Consider the following 17,909-nt stretch of genomic DNA (forward strand, 5'->3'; position numbering starts at 1 on the left):
TTTTTTTTATCCATCGTCAATAATCAAATAATCAATCTATAACTATATATATATGTATATATATTAAAAGATATATGACTCATCTTTGGATGAATCGGACAAATCGGTTCTCGTATGGATATGATTCAGACATACTTTCTATGTTTCTTATTAAATGAAACAATTGGTTTTGGGCACTATTCACACAAGCTCCTTTGAAAAACTATAATCGTATAGATCTTATTAGATCCGTCTCAAAATTTATTTTCTCAATATGAACCTTTTATAATTTTTTTCTTATCCATAATTGAGGATATTAGTGTTTATAATCGTGCATTGACAAACGTGCCTAAATGATTGTGTCATTTAAAAAAGAACGGAAGAAGTATATGTTATGAGGGACATATTGGTTCTGATCTGGATATTATATGGACATATTATTTTTGATTTTGATATAATATGGGCATATCGATGCAGGTCTGAACATGATTTGGACAGATTGGTATAGATTTGAACTTGACGTGGACATATTGATTCTGATTTTGAAATGATCTGGACATGATTTGGACATATTGGTGCATATCTATATAGACATGATATGGACAGATTAGTGTAGACTTGGACATGATATGAGCATATTTATATTGGTGCAGATTTGCACATAATCTAGATAGACAGGTTCAGATCTGGACATGATTTGGATAGATCGATTTTAATACGGACACGATCTGTACATATTGATTTTGTACTGAACATGATATAACAAAAATCAATAAATTATTATTATTATTATTATTATTATTATTTTTATTATGATAATTATAATAATACTCCGATCCCTCCGTTCTTAAGTGTTAGTCCCTATTTGACTTTTTTATCCGTTTCAACTCAATATTTAAACGTAAATATCTCCAAATACGTATGTTAAAAAAATATAAAATTTTGACATTGCTAAACTACACACTGAGACGAACAAACCAAGATCACACATGGATATATTTTGAAATACGTAATGGAAGAAAAATAGAAGATTCTCTTCAATTGTAAATAGTGTCAAAATTCCAAAAGTGGCTAATATTCGAGAACGGAGGGAGTAATTATTATTATTTATTATTATTATTATGATCATTATAATTATTATTATTATTATTATGATACTTATAATAATTATTATTATTATTATTCGATCTGATATGAACTTATTTCTCTAACCTAATCTGATCTGAAATAAGTAATAAAATTGCAAAATAAGGTGAACTTAAAAAGTATCTTAGTTTTATCAAAAAAAAAAAAAAAAGTATCTTAGTTTTATAAAAATATCCAATTTCTAAGTCAAGTAATATTTTGCATTTAACAAGAGAGATAGAATAATGAGCTAACCGTGAGTTTTGGATGTATTGTGTAATTACAAGAAATGGTAATGACACAATAACACGAGATTAGATCATAACATGAAATGAAGATGGATCATGTTCATGTGCTCCAAACCACACATGCAAATAGAAGATACCCGATTTGGAGTTTAGTGGTAAGGATCCGAACAAAACATGGCCCCGCAAACAATGCACAATTAGTGCCGCACGTAATTAATGGCTTACCCCTGTCTTTTTTTTCTTTTTTTTTTTATTGATTAGGGCCCTATTCTATTCGATTTATTTTGACTTATTTCAAACAAAATAAGTTCAGTTAAGTTTATATAAGTTCAGTTCAGTTCAGTTCAGCAAAAATAAATTTTTATCATATATTTTCACACACAAATAAGTTTATTTCACGTAAAATAAGTTTTTTTCAGATAAAATAAGTTCAGATAAGTTCAGTTAAGTTCAGATGAGTACAGATAATATAAGTTCATTCAAAACAAGTCCAATAGAACGAAGCCTTTGGTTATTTTCTTTTCAATTTAATTTTTGACTTAATTCAGATAAAATAAGTTCAGTTAAGGGTGTATTAGAAGTTAGCGTTTGAAGTAATGAGTAACTTTTTGACGTAGTCAGATCTGTTACTTATAGTAGAATTTATAAGAGTTTGGCAAAGTAGCGGTTGAATTGTTTTTATCAAACGTTAAAATTAGTAGCTTTCGGAGGTAGCGGATAACATTTGATTATTTCAGATAAGATAAGTTTAGAAAAATAAGTGAAATCAGGTGAATAAAACGCTAGTGCATATCTTTGTATTTTAAAATATTAACTGCTACTTATACTGAACACTCATACTACTTTGACAGCTAACCATTACTGCTGGTTTTGCCGAACATGATCCAAATTCAGAAAAAAAAAATATACTTCCTCCGTTCCGGAAATATCGCACCATTTGTTTTTTACACTATTCACACTACGACTTTGGCCATTTTTTGTGATTCATACGTAAGGAAATTTCAGTCATATGGGGTCTTGTTAGATTCGTATCGATATACAATTTCTAAATATTATTTTTTTTTTATAATTTTTACTTGCATACTATTTGATATATTAAGAGTCAAAGTAATGGTTAAATGAGTAAAAGTCAACCATGGTGCGATATTTCCGGAACGGAGGAAATATGTTTTTTCCTACAATTTTATACGAAGTATACAAATAAGTTTATTAAAATACTACTCCCAGAATAGTCGTTACACTTGCCTTTACACAAAGTTTTAGGTGATAAGTGGTTGTTTGGTTATCATTGTTATTTTATTGAAAAAGTAGATAGTGGTAGACTGGTAGGAGTTAGTAAGGTACTTTTTTAATTGAATGAGAGAGGGTGTGGGAACAAAAAAAAGTTAGTGAGAAGAGAGATAATATAATAATTGTGGGGACCTAATTTAAAAGTGTAATAACTCATCTGGGATGGACGAAAAAGAAAAGTGTAACAACTAATTTAGGACGGAGGAATTAATCTAAATTTTTTTTTTTTTTTTTTTTTAAAGATAGAATAAGTTCAGTAAGGACGGAGCCTTAATTTCGTCATCATTTCCCAACCGTCAACTCAACTGGTCACTCACTTCACTTTCCCACTAATCTGTACTACCCTGTTCCCCCGGCGCATCTTAGCACCAACGTTCATCTAATTAACACCAACTGTTCCCGCTTCCAACCTCTCTTCTTTCTCTCTCATCTTCTTCATTCCCCCTTTCTGCTAACATGCGCCACATATAGTTGAAGATTTCTGGTTCGTTTCTTCAAACTTTCCGCCTATTTCCAGTTCTCTCTCCTCTTTTTTTTGTTTGTTTTTATTAAGTTTAAGAATGTTCTACACTTTACATTTTATGTTTTTGTCTTTTTTAATTTATGGGTCTTTTTAGAATATTCCTCCCCTTTTCACATTTTTTTACAAATAAATAAATATTGGAAAGGGAAGTGACTTTTTTGTTTTGTTTTCTGGGGTGATTTTTTTTTTTAATTTTTTAATTTTGTGTGCTTCAATTTAATTGTTGTTATTTTTGGGTATTTAGGATAATATTGAAGAAAGCTTGGGCAGATGAAAATGTTTGGTTTTTCCAAGAAGAGGGCGAAGCTGGGAAGGTCTGTTTTCTTTTCCTATTTGTACTGATAATACTCTAGTTCATTGGATTCGGTATTCTTATTTGAACTAGTAATGTGACAACTAAATCGGGAATGTAATTTGAGATTTTGTATTGTAGTTTGTAATTTGAACTAGTAACGTGACAACTAAATTGCAATTTTAATTTGAGATTCGGCATTGTAAGTTGAACTATTAATGTGACAACTAAATCGGGAATGGAGGTAGTACACTGAAATACTACTGTTTTTGTTGATTACTTGTAGTACTTTATACTTCATATTAATTAATTATGAATTATGTAATTGAAATTAAATGGAGTACAAGTTTTTGTTTAATTTCGACTGTGTTGGATTATGGTTTGAAGGGATTTACATTCATGCATTGTTACTGAGTAATGTATGTGATTTATGTTGTTTCAATTCTTGGATATGTTTTCTTAAGTCGAATTTCGGGTACAAGGAAGCACTTTCATGCATTGTTGCTGAGTAATTTGTGATTTATGTTGTTTCAATTCTTGGAATTATGTTTTGTTAAGTCGAATTTCGGGTACAAGGAAACACTTTCATGCATTTGCTGACTAACACATGGTATGGAATTCATTACTCCCTCCGTCCCTAAAAGATTGCCCCATACACCATAAATGGATGTCCCTATTTGTTTGCCCATACCTTATTTAGTTTGTGGTCCCCACATGTCTCTCCTCACACGCTATTATTTATTTAACTAAAAGGCAAATCTACCTACTCCTTTGCTTTTGATTATACCCAAGTCTTAATAAAATGAACTTTTCCTATGGGACAATATTTTAGGGACGGAGTGAGTATGTTTCAATTCAATTTTTTCGAATTATACTCTTGTGGATAGCCCTTGATTTTGATGGATTATGATTAAAGGTAGTTTTTGGAAATTACGGTGAGTTCTTTATAACACGGGGTTGGGACAATGCGGCGATTAATTTCAAATCGAGGGAGTAGAATTTAATATCTACCTTTTCTTTTTGTTTTTTTTTTCTTTTTGTTTTATTTTATAGATTTTCGTTTTAATAAGTTGTAGATACAGAAATAGACCCTTACTCGATAATGCCTACTTTCTTTCAGGGTGAAAGTGCATCTTTCAGACGCGTCCCAGGGAACAAAAAGCCCTTTAAGACCTGTTAAGCGGACTAACAATTCCAATGTAAATCTTTTAAAGTCACCTTAACGTTACAATGTGAGGAAGTAAGTTTGAATTTTTCACTATTAATCCTTGTTCCTGATAGGTGGAAACCATCGTGGTTCCTGCTGACCATGCAAGCGAGCTTGATTGTCAGTGTTCATCCGCTCCACGTGACATCAGCAATTGCATATCAGAAAGTTCTGAGAGCTGGATGGTCTTGTCCATTTCCGGAGACAAGCCGAAACCTCGGTTGAATGTAAAAATTTCAATGTCACTTTAATTTCACATCATATACTACTTCCTCCATTCTTATTTACATTACACAATTTCCTTTTTAGTTGACACAATTCTATTATGGGAAAGTTTTATGTGGTGAATTGTCATCTTTGCCCTCACTTTTAAAGAAATGAAGGATGATGTTTGGTGAAAGCGATGGTTTGTTTTTCAGGGGCACTTTTGTCCTTTATCTTTCTCTTTTACCTTTCCTTATTATGTGTGCCAAAATTAATTGTGTCATGTAAATAAGAACGGAGGAAGTATCGGTTTGTTAATGGAATGAAGCCGAATAAGATGATACTTGTCCTGTATTTTTGAGCAGCATGCTGCAACTGTAATAGGAAACAAGATGGTGGTGGTTGGCGGAGAATCTACGGATGGAATGTTAGATGACGTCCAGGTTCTCACTTACAATTTTCAAATTAATATTTATAATGGTTAATTGACGTTGTGAAAATAAAATGCATTCTTGTTGTCAGCGTGTTTGATACAATAAATCATCTCACTTTGCAGGTGCTTAGTTTTGATCAATTTTCATGGACCACAGCTTCTTCAAAAATGTTCTTGTCACCAACTACACTGCCTCTGAAGATCCCGTCTTGCAGGGGACACAGCTTGGTAATGTTTCCAATAAATATCTACCATAATTTTACCCCCTCTGTTTTTTTATGTTCTCATTTACCGTAGACTCTTGTATCGAGGAGTGACGATTGGGTGTAAGAAAAATGTGAAAAAAGTAAGAGAGATGTAATAAATTAATGAGTAGTAGTGGGTAAAATAGGAGAGATGATGGAAATGTGTAATTATTATGGGGAAAAAGGGTAAGATGGTAAAAAATGATAGCCAAAAATAGAAGTAGATACATTAAAAAAAACATCCCTTTTTTGAAAGTGGATACATACAAAAAAAACGGAGGGAGTATTAGATTTTGATTAATACATAGGTGTCACTGAGAATAATACTCCCTTGGTTCGCCGAATAATCCTTCGAGTGACTTGTGTTATTATCTCAAAACTTCTCGGAGAGGGAACTCTACGCTTCTTTTACAGCTGAAGCAAAGCTTTCAATTATGGGGGAAATACGGTGTACATTATTACATGTTGAGAATTTGAACGAAGATTTAGTCTCTTTAAACTCTTTTGATCTTTTCCACTCATTTTTTGGGATAAACTCCATTTTTGTTTGTAAAACCATTCACCTCTATCTCCTAAAATGCATTTGTTCTTAACAAACTTCACTTCACTTCATACACCTATAATCATATTTTTCATTTCCACTTGTTATTGTTATGGCATTGAGTTCTAATGCAATGCATCATCTTGGTTGAGTTAGTTATTAAAATTGTAGGAGATTTAATACATCTTTTTATATTTCCCCGAAAGTTCATGCTCCTATTTTATGTTATAGTGTATAAACATTATTGATTAACAAGCCCGAGGCCCCTATTTATTAAATTTTTTGTTTGTTCCTTGTTCTCTTGATTAGGTTTCTTGGGGCAAGAAAGCTCTTTTGATTGGAGGAAAAACTAATCCCGGCAGCGAAAAGGTTTCAGGTACTGTATATTCTGAGCACTTCGGCTGGCTGTTTGTTGCTCCTCTTGCCATGATAAGTTGTGGTTGAGTAACTGCATCTAATATTTATCCTTATATTATCTGCAGTGTGGGCATATGATACAGAAACAGAATGCTGGTCACTAATGGAAGCAAAGGGCGATGTACCAGTATGTTTCTATACGTAGCTTCCATGATGAATAGATGTTGGAGATTTTGTACATTTTTTTTTAATATTTGAGCATCGAATAGCCCATCTGAAAGCTGAGTCTTTCTTGAGGTTATTGACATGATAGTTGATAGTAAGGGCATTTTTAGGGCTACCGTCTTTCTTATTCGTTCCCAAAAATTTATGTGGATTTGCAAAAAAGTCAGAAGTGTAATGTGCATGATGAGGAAATAGTTCTTTAGCTCTTAATGAAAGTTTCCTGAACCTGCTAAATTTAAAATTATGTTTTTTTCCCTTCGATAATACTATTAAGCCTTTTCTGGTTGGATAAAAAGATTTCCAATTATTGGGAATTTATTTGAAAGAGAACAGAATATGGTTGTGATTATCCCTATACTTGTCTTTCAACCAAATACAAGGTAGGCTTTTAGGAAAGACTGGATGTGATTAGTGCTTCCATTCTTGTCCACTACATATGTCGAATCCCAAGATATACAACAAAGTTGAGCATGTGTAATTCTACAACATAAGATTAATATGTTCGATTATGTTTTATCAGAAACAGAAGCCCTATATCTAGTTAGTTTATTTGGACACGAATACCTTGTGGAGTGATGTGGTAGATTGCAGTGATTATTAAAGTGAAAAGTGAAAGTAAAGTTACACTCACTACTCAATGAGTCAGTGCCAAACTAGTGAGAAAGGTACTAGGAATATACTGTCTCCTTGCCATTGTAATTTTCATAATTTGTATTTCGGTTTATTCCCAAGTGATTGTCACACTTGATCATTGTTCTGTAATTTGCGCATGATTGGACGCTTGAACTCCTTTATGATTTGATAACTTCAAATAGTGAGTGACTACTGATGATAAGTTGTCATAGTGGTCCGTAATGAGTTGGATATGTTGTATTTGTCGTTCTCTAGTTAACGTTTTCTTTAAAATGCGATGATCACAATTGAAAGGTGGAAGTTGTTATGCATGAATAGGTTTTCCTTTCAATCATGTTTTGAGTTATTTGTCTACTCTAGAAGTATCAAATTGCAGGAAATAAGTACATAGCTATAGCCGCACCATGAGTACTAATGTGTATTACATTAAAGCTGCTATTTGAAAGTAAAGATTCTAAAAGGAAATAAATCCGTGTAGGTTGCTCGTAGTGGCCATACGGTGGTTAAATCAAGTTCTGTTTTAATCCTGTTTGGAGGAGAGGATTCTAAAAGAAGGAAGTTAAATGACCTTCACATGTTTGATTTGAAGTCGATGACATGGCTACCTCTTCAATGCACGTAAGTGGCCTCCATCTTCCTAGATAGACATTCCTTATATAATTTCATGTTACTCTTTCACCCTTGGATTTGTGTAGTTCAATTCTAGAATCGGACTAATAGCCTGTTTGGTAGGTGGTAATGAATTTTTATATACTTTTGCAAAGAAGGTTTCATGCCAATGTTTTTTTACTTTAAAAAAAAAAAAAAATCCGTCACCACCCAATGCCACCCTTTGTTTATGGATGACAATGTAAGTTTATGTAGAAATAGTGATACTTGGGCGGACACGCATTATCATGGACATTGGCATGGGCGTGACGGGACTTTTCTTGCAAATTTTCATATAAATTCATTTCCATTTACCGCCAAATATTATCAAATGAGAAAAGTTGTGGTACTTATTTTGGGATAATATTCAAACGGTTTAACAAGTACTTTGAATGAACAGAGGAACAGGGCCATCTCCAAGATCCAATCATGTTGCAGCTCTATACGATGATAGGATTCTCTATATCTTTGGAGGTTCTTCGAAGTCTAAGACTTTTAATGACTTGTACTCTTTAGATTTTGAGACAGTGAGTAAAATAAATCCTCCCTGAAATTCCATGTTCATTTCGGCATCTAATTTGAGAAATCATTTTGTAATTAAATTCCCATTTGTTTGATATTGCAGATGGTGTGGACAAGAATCAAGATCCGAGGTTTCCATCCTTCACCAAGAGCTGGTTGTTGCGGTGTGCTGTGTGGTACTAAATGGTATATTACTGGGGGCGGAAGCCGTAAAAAAAGTAAGCATGACCAGCATCTCTCTATATTGATTTTGTTAATTTTCTTGTTTGTTTCAGTTTTTTTATGAAATGGCTTACGGAGAAACTCGCCTCTTTGTTCGGTTGTATAACATTTAGAAAACATTCATTTTTATTTATTTCTTACAAACTTTAAGTCTTAAATGCATGCAGTCTACTCTCTAATCTCTATACATTTAAATATCCAACATACCGCCTCAGCTGAACTAAAATTCACTATTATTATCCCTTTAGTATACAAAATGAAACATTTCCTTGGTCGTTGAGGACTTGCATGAATTCATATAATACAGATAGTGAGAATACTACGTTGGAATGAGATAGAACGAAAGTGTTTTAATTGTGATAATTTCACGGGATTGGGTTATAAGCATTCCAGAACTTGTTGTAACATCATATTTTAAGTAATTATGTTCATATACATTTCGTTGTGTTTGAGATCTGTTATCTAATCCATACCATGTTAACCACGAATACACCTCATGTGAAACTATTGAAGTCTGTAGGAAAGGTTCTGAAAATGGAACATAATGTTGGGTTCGAAAATAATTCTTTTCTTATATACCTTCAGTTGGTTTAAGAGTTTTGTAAACAAGTTTGCAGATAGGTAACACGTTTGTCATAGAATAAAGACTTGCAAATTGCCATGCATTTAATTATTTGACGAAATGGATTTTGTATCCTGTATCCTTGCAATTTTTGAGCTATAGATGGATGTTAGAGCATGTTTCCATTCTCTAGTTATTTAAATATTGTTACAAAATATTTGGTAAATATATTCGACTGATTGCTGTGTTTAGTTATTGAAGACTCTGAATCTCAAGACTAATCGATCTAGTACTACATTTAAATTCAAAGAGGCTTTTACCAAGTATAGGGTTAAATCTCTAATATGTTCAAAATAAATGAAAATCAGGCGAAGAGATTGCACCTTAAGAGTATTGTACTTCGACTTTGAAATTTGGAGAGACTTCGAATCATATCTTTGCTCATCGTTTCATGTTGGTTTACTTGTACCTTGTGCAGGGCACTTGGAGACCTTAGTTTTTGATATTGTAAAGGTTGAATGGTCGGTTGCGACTACATCATCTCCGTCCTCCATCACAACCAATAAGGTGAGACAACTCTCTTTCTCTCAACCAGAATATAATTTGAGTTTTAGACTTTAAGTTGTTTCAAACTTGCTTTTCTTTCATGTTAAAGTTGTAGAGATAGTGTCTCTAGGGTTATATCCTAGCATGTCTACATTCCCTTTTATTATTCTGTTGTAGATCTGATCGAAAGGCGGGCCGGTTCGAGCCGGGTCGGGACATAAAAAATCGGCCGAATATGTCGGGCTGGGCCAACATTCCAGACGATTTTTTGTGCCCAAACCCGCTATTTCGGCCCTAAAATACCGGGTTTTTCAGGCCATTCTGGCCGCCCAAAATTTATAACTAAAAGTGTAGTTTTACGTTACCCAAAGTCCGTCAAAAAAAATTAAAATGTCGGGTTGGGCCGGGCCCGAAAAGGACCTACTTTTTTTGCCCAACCCTGCAAATTTCCGGGCCGGGCCAGCGGACCAGGTTCATGTTGATCAGGTCTATTCAGTTGTATTCCCTCCGAAAGAAATTAAATTCTTCTGATGTAATTTTCAGGGATTTAGTCTTGTGCTGGTACAACACAAAGAAAGGGATTTCCTAGTTGCATTTGGAGGATCCAGGAAAGAAGCATCAAATCAGGTAGGATCTTTATCTTTCTTAATTCTGTAGCTGGTGTTCGAGGCAGCTCGTGTTTTAGTAATAATCTAACATATATTTTTTTTTATTACAGGTGGAAGTGCTGATATTGGACAAGGGTGGAAACTCTTCTGGGAGAAGGTTGGCCCCAAATAAAAATCCGGGCCAATTGCCACGTCACACTCGTTCTTCATCAAATGAGTTCTCATCATCGTCTCATCTTCACGGGGCTCCTTCTTGTCCAGTTGATTCCCTTAGACAAAACTTAGCATCCATAATAGAAGAACATGGCTCTACTAATAGGAGATCTTTGTCGGAGACTGTCCTTGCTGATTCAACAAATGCTTCGGGAAGCGTTTCTCTTAGGAAGCAATTTCACAATGACGAGGATCCCACCCGTAAACCATCAAGGAGTTCGGATGACGAGAGTTCACTCTCACAGGTGGGGCCACTGTCTGAATTTCTTTTTGGCAAGATTGGGTTTTTTTAATCCTTTTTCTGGAAAAACACCCGTTCTTATTCATGATAAATTATAGTCATTGATGTCACAACCCTTGTGAAATTAAAGTGTTGTTTGTTGAATGCTCAAACTCAAGTAGTTTGTCAAAATAACGTATCATTTCCTGACTTTAGCTCACTACTCCCTCCGTATTTTAATATGAGTTATAGTTTGACCGGTATAGAGTTTTAGGAGGGTGACTGAGTGAGTTGATTTTATTAAAAATAAGATGGAAGTGGGGTAGTGGACTATTATTTGTTATAAGAAATTGATAGTGGGTGAATTATTTATTGTAGTAAAAAGAGGATGTGAATAATTGTGGGGATCATAGGAGAAAAAGAAAAATTAATATGATTGGGAGCAGTGGCGTATCCAGGATCTTAAAATAGGGTAGACATTTTTCAGATGATATTACGTAGCGTAAGTACTCTATAGTTTACATGTAAAATAAAATAAAAATTACTTGTATATTACATAGAGTATACTTGCAATTAATTTAGTACGTACATATAGAAATCTCCAAAAAAAACTTACACATATACCGATTCCTTAAAGTGTATACATCTAATATACTACTTCTATAATGCAGTTTTTCATGTTCATGCAACATATAATATCTAGATTATAATTACAATAGAACTGGTTTTTTGCTTAATACTATTAGTTCTCGCATTACTTTTTTAGGAGTCCTGGATGAATATTAGTCATGCGCATAAAATGATAAAAGTAAGAACATTATCTAATCATCTTGTATATAAATTTAAAAGAAGAAAAACATTGTTGTTATTGATCGAACCTGCGACCGGTTAAAAACTGCTAGATAGTTACAACACTAAGATGCAATTACAGTTATGTGTCTACTATGGGTTAAATATTGGAGTACTATATATAAATTAATGATTTAGTATTTTTCAGCACATTTATTTGTTTAATTTTTTTTTTGGGAATGTCTACCCAAGTGCAACATGGATCCGCCCCAGATTGGGAGCGCGGACCATGACATACCAAAAATACGTCTGCTTTTAGAAAGTGTAACTCATATTAAAATACGGTTTGAGTAGTGTTTTTGCCTTGGTTACTACCTCCCCCGGGAAAATAATTCAAAAAGAAGAAAACAAAAGGAAGAAGATATTCCACGGTTCATTGAAGTTTTAAAATGATTTTCTTACTGGTCCAGACTAGCTAGTGGTAAGGTTGTGTACTTTAACAGCTCCCTAGTTGCTAAGGAAAGGTCTATATTAGGAAGCTGATATCTTGGTCGTAGTAGATTGTAATTTGTCGGCAGTCGCTTTCCTAGATTCTCTGCCTGAACATCAAACCATCACCTCAATGCCTCTACAGAAGCTACCATGTTGGGTGGGGGGAGGGCTGTGTTTACATCTAAGTGCATGTTTTGCTTGAATCTAAGAAAGGAAATGGATTGGAAACATTTAAGAAGGAGAAATGGAAATGTTAAGTGTTATCATTATTTGTTGTTTGGTATACATAAGGAAAGCAATCCCTTGTATCAAATTAGGGATTGAGGAGGGTAACACTTTGTTACCACAAGGTCAGAAGAGGTAATAAATTGGTGGTAATGGTTACCCTTTGGAAATGGAGTGTGTTACCCATCTCTCATACCAAACAATAGGTAACGGAATTAGTTAATTGGTTCCGTTTCCAACACTTGAAATGTGCTATACCAAACATGCTCTAAAAGTAACGTAATGGTCGAGTCAGGTCTAGTCATGTGGTTATTTTTAGGGCTAAAGTAATCGGGTCTACATATGAACTCAGCCTGATCCTATATTTTCCCTGTAGTGGGAAACCCTTTTATGGTCCTGGCCTGAACCTGATTGCTGATTGGAACCCTGCCCATTAACCACCTATATAGACGACTTAACCCCGTATCAGTAAAGAGGCTTATTTCAAGTGACCCTTGACATAATGTGTACCGATCATCTGCCACTTCACAGAGAATAAGAAGCGCATGCAGGTTTATCGAGTCATTTTGATTCAGTCCATTATTGTCCGAACATGAAAAGACCTATAGATTTTAGGTGTCATTGAGTATGTACATGTTAAATTTCAATTATGTGGCAATGATGGTGAAATAGTGATGCCTGTTTGTTAGCTTATAATTTTTTTATTCCAAAAAAAAAGTAATGCTTGCATAAAGTATTTAAATTTTTATCTCTGACATCTAGACTTGATCATCATGAGCCCGACTCGACCAGAAAAATAGCGAGTTTTGGGAGAATGTTTAGGCCCGGTCCGATTTTAATATTTTTGGGGCGGGTTTTGGGCAACTCAAGATTGAAATTTTAGTCATAAATTTACCTCGAATGGCCGGAAAGCCCGCCTTTGAACCGAAATAGCGGGGTATGGGCAGAAAAGTTTGGCCCGGTTCGACCTAACGGGCAGAATTGTCAAGGCATGGCCCGGCCTGAACCCGGCCATGCCCGCATTTTGATCAGGCCTACTGACATCTAACAAAATGAATGATTTTTTTTCAGTTCTTTGAACAAAGAAGACCCCCGGAAACAGCGTGTACAGCCGAAACTTCTGGCAGACTCATCATGGAAGACATACCATCTTTTTCCGAGTCTGGAAACCTCAGTGTCCCGAGCTCTGTCAGCGAAAAGTTCCCTCTCGAAAACGAGGAGATAATATTTCCAGAAAGTGAAGAAAAGTGCGGAGTTTTTTCTGCTCCTTCGAGCATATATCAACTGTATGAAACAAGAATGGCTGCATTGATAAGGAAGAACGGGATGCTCGAAGGTCAACTGGCAGCCGCGTTGGCGAGCCGTGAATCTGCTGAGAAAAACGTATCATCTGTTCTAAAGAGTAGGCACGAGGCGGAGAAAAAGCTTGCTGATACTGCGAAGGAGGTGGAGTTTCTGAAGGAGAAGGTAGGAAGTCTTGAACTGGCACAAGAAGAGGCTAACAATTTGTCGAATATTGCACATTCGGATAACATAAGACTCGAACATGATGTAGCTTTCTTGAAAGCTGTCCTGGATGACACTCAGAAGGTATAACTTTCTTTGACATGTATTTCCTGTCCCAGATTACTTCCCAAGTTTGAGTGGACACGTTTGCCAATGCACAACTTTAACCATCAAATATAACTACATATTACAAAAACTAATTAAATATTAATATTTTGAAAATATATATTAAGAAGAAGCTAAAAATATACTCCATTATATAGTACACCCTCCGTTCCTAAAGAAGTGTCCTATTTGGTAGAATGCGCAGAGATTAAGAAAAATGAGAAGTGTGTAAGAAAAACAGTGATTGAGAGTGTTTGTTTATTGAAAAAGTAAAAATAAAATGAGAAAAGTGTAGAATATGTAAGAAAAAACAATCATGGATTTATGGAAAAGTGGGAAAAATGTATGTCCAAAACTGAAAAATAGACACTTAACTAGATTATGTCCCGTGCATGCACGGATATTTTAAAATTATTGTTTGACCATATTTTTTATAAAATATTTCTTCTCTTAAACATAATGCATAATTAATAAATCTTGAACATATTCATATTTAATCATCTGATGTGAAACTTTACGTATTACATATTGTATATGCATAATATGCTAATTTGATCAAAATATTGATTAAATGTATTTTCTATTATTGATATACCGATTTGACAGAAATATTTCAATATAATGTTAAGCAAGTTATTATGTGGTATTTATTATCGTCCTATTTAGTAAGCCAATATTTTATTTCCATACATAAATCATTGATAAAAACTGTTAAAAACTAAATACATAAATAAATGAGATATATTTTAGGAAGTAGGCTTTTGGCGGGAAAAAATTGCACCAGGAAGTGACATGTGTCATTCCTGGTGTCTCTTTTAGTATATAGTAATAGATAGGGAACGCTATAAATAGAAATACGAGACTTATTTAGGAATAGAGGGAGTAACATTTGTTTTCATTTACTAGAAAGAAAAAATATGGTCAAAGTGAATTATATGAATAGTAGAAAAAGTCTAAATGGTGCAAGTAATTTGGGACGGAGGGAGTAGTAAATATTGTTTGAAGATTTCGTTGTAAATACTCGTGTATATTTTGTTCTGGCATCTTCTCATTTTCCCCGTATATTGCATGTAGGAGTTGCATTCTACCAGAAAAATGCTGACTAATGAACGCGCAAGAGCTTTCCAACTACAGGTATGGACTATGGCCTCCTAGTTTCATGTTCAAGTTTCACTTGTATAAACTATATATCCCGGCACAATGAACTTAGGCTCTGTTTGGTTTGACGTAAAACTTTTTCAGTGAAAATTAAATAATTTTCCATGGAAAACATTTTTTCCTTTGTTTGGTTCTTTACAAGAAAAATAATAGAAAAAGGAAAATGGGAGAAAATAGGAGAAGATTGATGGGAAGAAGGAAAGAGAGAGGCTTGTCAAATCAAACAACGTAAAACACGGTTGAAAAAGAGGAAACTTGTCTTCTACGAAAACGTTTTACTCCAAACCAAACAGAGTATTAATGACCTTATATTTGTTTAGGGCACTAACCCAAATTTGCCATCAATATAATCTGCAGTATGAAGTTTTTCACTTGAAGCAGAGACTGCAATCATTAGAGAATCGTACACCTACGCCAAGAAAACCGTTTCAAGGATAGCTCGATCAAGAACACGTCCAAGGTTTCCCCGAATTCACACTAAATCCTTGATCATTTATTTTTGGTGATAACTGATAAGCTTAGCTTAAAATTGTATAATATTTTTGTAAATATCAACAACAAATTCAAGCATCTTTTCCTTGAGCTGTTACTTTTGCATGTTTTACTTCCTCAAGAAGCTATAAATTTAATTTCAATAACAATTATGACATACAAGGGGTTACATGCAAAGCTGGTGTTGGTTTCACTTAAAATTATGGATAGAAAAATAGCAGCATTTTTTGCAGGTGCGTCACAAATGTTGCTTGTAAGTTGTAACCATATGAGAGAAATATTATGGAGAATGGCTAAACATACGAGTAACCTATGTTATTTCGACACCTTGGTTGACCGTGGGTGATGCATTCAATCGTTAAAAAAGAGGATTTGATTGTGTCACGACACTCTAAAGGTGTCCGAGGAAGAAGTGTCACACCCACGTCGGAAAAGGATCCGAAATCAAGTGTCATAATAGGAGAAGAGAAAAGAGCATAAAAAATTTATCCAAGATGAAGATAAGCATCATCAGCGAATCAATTAGGTTTACATGATGTTATCCAAGATGATGAAGATAAGCATCATCAGCGAATAAGTCGTCGGCGTGTCTGCAAAATTTTGGATCAGAATGTCGGATATGACATTTAAATCCGTGTTTGAGTTCGGTGTTGTAACCTGGTGTTTTGAAGATTATGATCCAATTGGATAACCAATCTGGTGTTCAACTCATTGAAGAGAATGTAATTAGTTGTTGCTAACTCATTGCAAGACATGCTGGCGAAGTGCCAAATTTAAAGATGGCTGTGAGCTGACCCGGCCTGACCCAACCCGGCACGAAAAAGCACGGGCTGGCACATGCACGAAGTCATGGGATGGGTCTGAGCTGCAATTTTTGGGACAAGCACGACAAGATCCGACCCGGCACGATAAATTTAGTAAAATTAAGCTTAGCCGCTTAGGCACGAAGGCCAGCCAGGCCCAACACATGGGCCTGGATCGGGCCTGTCCCCCGTTTGTGAAGCATTCTGCCCAGGGGATGTTGCAGACTGTCAAATAGGCTCAAGGCTGAAGATCAGCACACTTCATCTCAAGTTCTCAACATAACAGGGATAGGGTTTGTTATTCCTTTTCAATTTCCAGACTAAATGCCCAATTTTATGTTCTGGGAAAATTTGGTAATATTAATCCAACCTTTGACCGATTTTCTTTTATTAATCCCACCTACGACATATTTTTTAATAATCTCACTGTTGAATTTGTGAGTGAAGGAGGAAAGAAGAAGAAAGAAGGAAGGAAAACTAAGGAAGCCATTGATGAGCTTGAGGAGCTCGTGGCTGAGAGTAAAGAACAAGAGACTACATTTTTATTAATTGTGTAACTTATTGAGATAGTACAAATCTAGAGTATTTATACTAAGTAACAAACTAATTACAAGCTAATGTTCTATACTATGTTATATACTCCAATACCCCCCCTCAAACTAGAGATGGTGATAAACATCTTCAGTTTGAAAGCTTCAAAACAGACTCTTTCATTAACTTTGCACCAAGAACTCCTCATGAACAAGGATAGATGTTGGCCACTGCTGTTGCTGTTGTACCAACTGCTCATATCAAACTGCAACGTCCAATATTGCCTTGAAGAAATGAGCCTCAATGGGTCTCATCAAAAGAATGATCACAATGGATCTATGAAAACTGACCTCTTTGGGTCTCAAAACTGACCTCTTTGGGTCTCAAAACTGACCTCTTTGGGTATCAAAAATTGACCTGATTTTACAGGTTCTGATTCTCCAGATCTGTTGCTGGGAAAAATGAACAAAAATTGACCTGATTATACAGGTACTGAACTCCAGATCTGTTGCTGGAAAGAAATGTTGAATCGTGCCAACATTCAAAAGAAAAAATCTCAAACCAAAAATGGCAACCAAACATGCCAACAGTCAACACAATCAACCTTCATTATCTGCAGAACAACCATTTCGGAGCAAAGTATCCTCCTTTATTTATCCAGTGCACAACTAAACTATGCTAAACCAGAGTACCCATGCAAGCGACATGACCTGTAGTCTTAAACCACACACAGCACCAAAAAATGCTTAGAAAGCCTGCAAGCTTAATTTAGGTGTGACACCTTTGATCGTCCCATGACTGCAAAGAAAGACTTTAGCGCCATGATCAGACAAGTTTTAATAGTGGGGACAGCAGCACGAATCCTCGTATCATCAGTAATGTTAGAATTACCAACCAACGGAACATTCAAAACTACACGAACATATACTCCATTCCCCCTTCAAATCTGCCTCTTTTAGTGTTGA

The 17,909-nt window shown here is 34.9% G+C and overlaps 1 protein-coding gene across 1 annotated transcript; it reads left to right on the plus strand.

Annotated features, from left to right (window-relative positions):
- Positions 1 to 2,934: 2,934 nt before the first annotated feature.
- Positions 2,935 to 15,707, plus strand: LOC110775853 (acyl-CoA-binding domain-containing protein 5). The gene is made up of 17 exons (XM_021980447.2): positions 2,935 to 3,126; positions 3,410 to 3,479; positions 4,578 to 4,656; positions 4,739 to 4,891; positions 5,234 to 5,311; positions 5,425 to 5,529; positions 6,397 to 6,463; positions 6,570 to 6,631; positions 7,781 to 7,920; positions 8,351 to 8,477; positions 8,576 to 8,690; positions 9,735 to 9,823; positions 10,346 to 10,429; positions 10,521 to 10,868; positions 13,421 to 13,939; positions 15,035 to 15,094; positions 15,476 to 15,707. The coding sequence occupies exons 2-17, from the start codon at positions 3,436 to 3,438 to the stop codon at positions 15,554 to 15,556; spliced, it is 2,151 nt and encodes a 716-aa protein (XP_021836139.2). The 5' UTR covers positions 2,935 to 3,126; positions 3,410 to 3,435; the 3' UTR covers positions 15,557 to 15,707.
- Positions 15,708 to 17,909: the final 2,202 nt, after the last annotated feature.

The sequence above is a fragment of the Spinacia oleracea genome, chromosome 2 (genome assembly GCF_020520425.1).
Source record: "Spinacia oleracea cultivar Varoflay chromosome 2, BTI_SOV_V1, whole genome shotgun sequence".
In the NCBI taxonomy this organism is placed as follows: domain Eukaryota; kingdom Viridiplantae; phylum Streptophyta; class Magnoliopsida; order Caryophyllales; family Amaranthaceae; genus Spinacia; species Spinacia oleracea.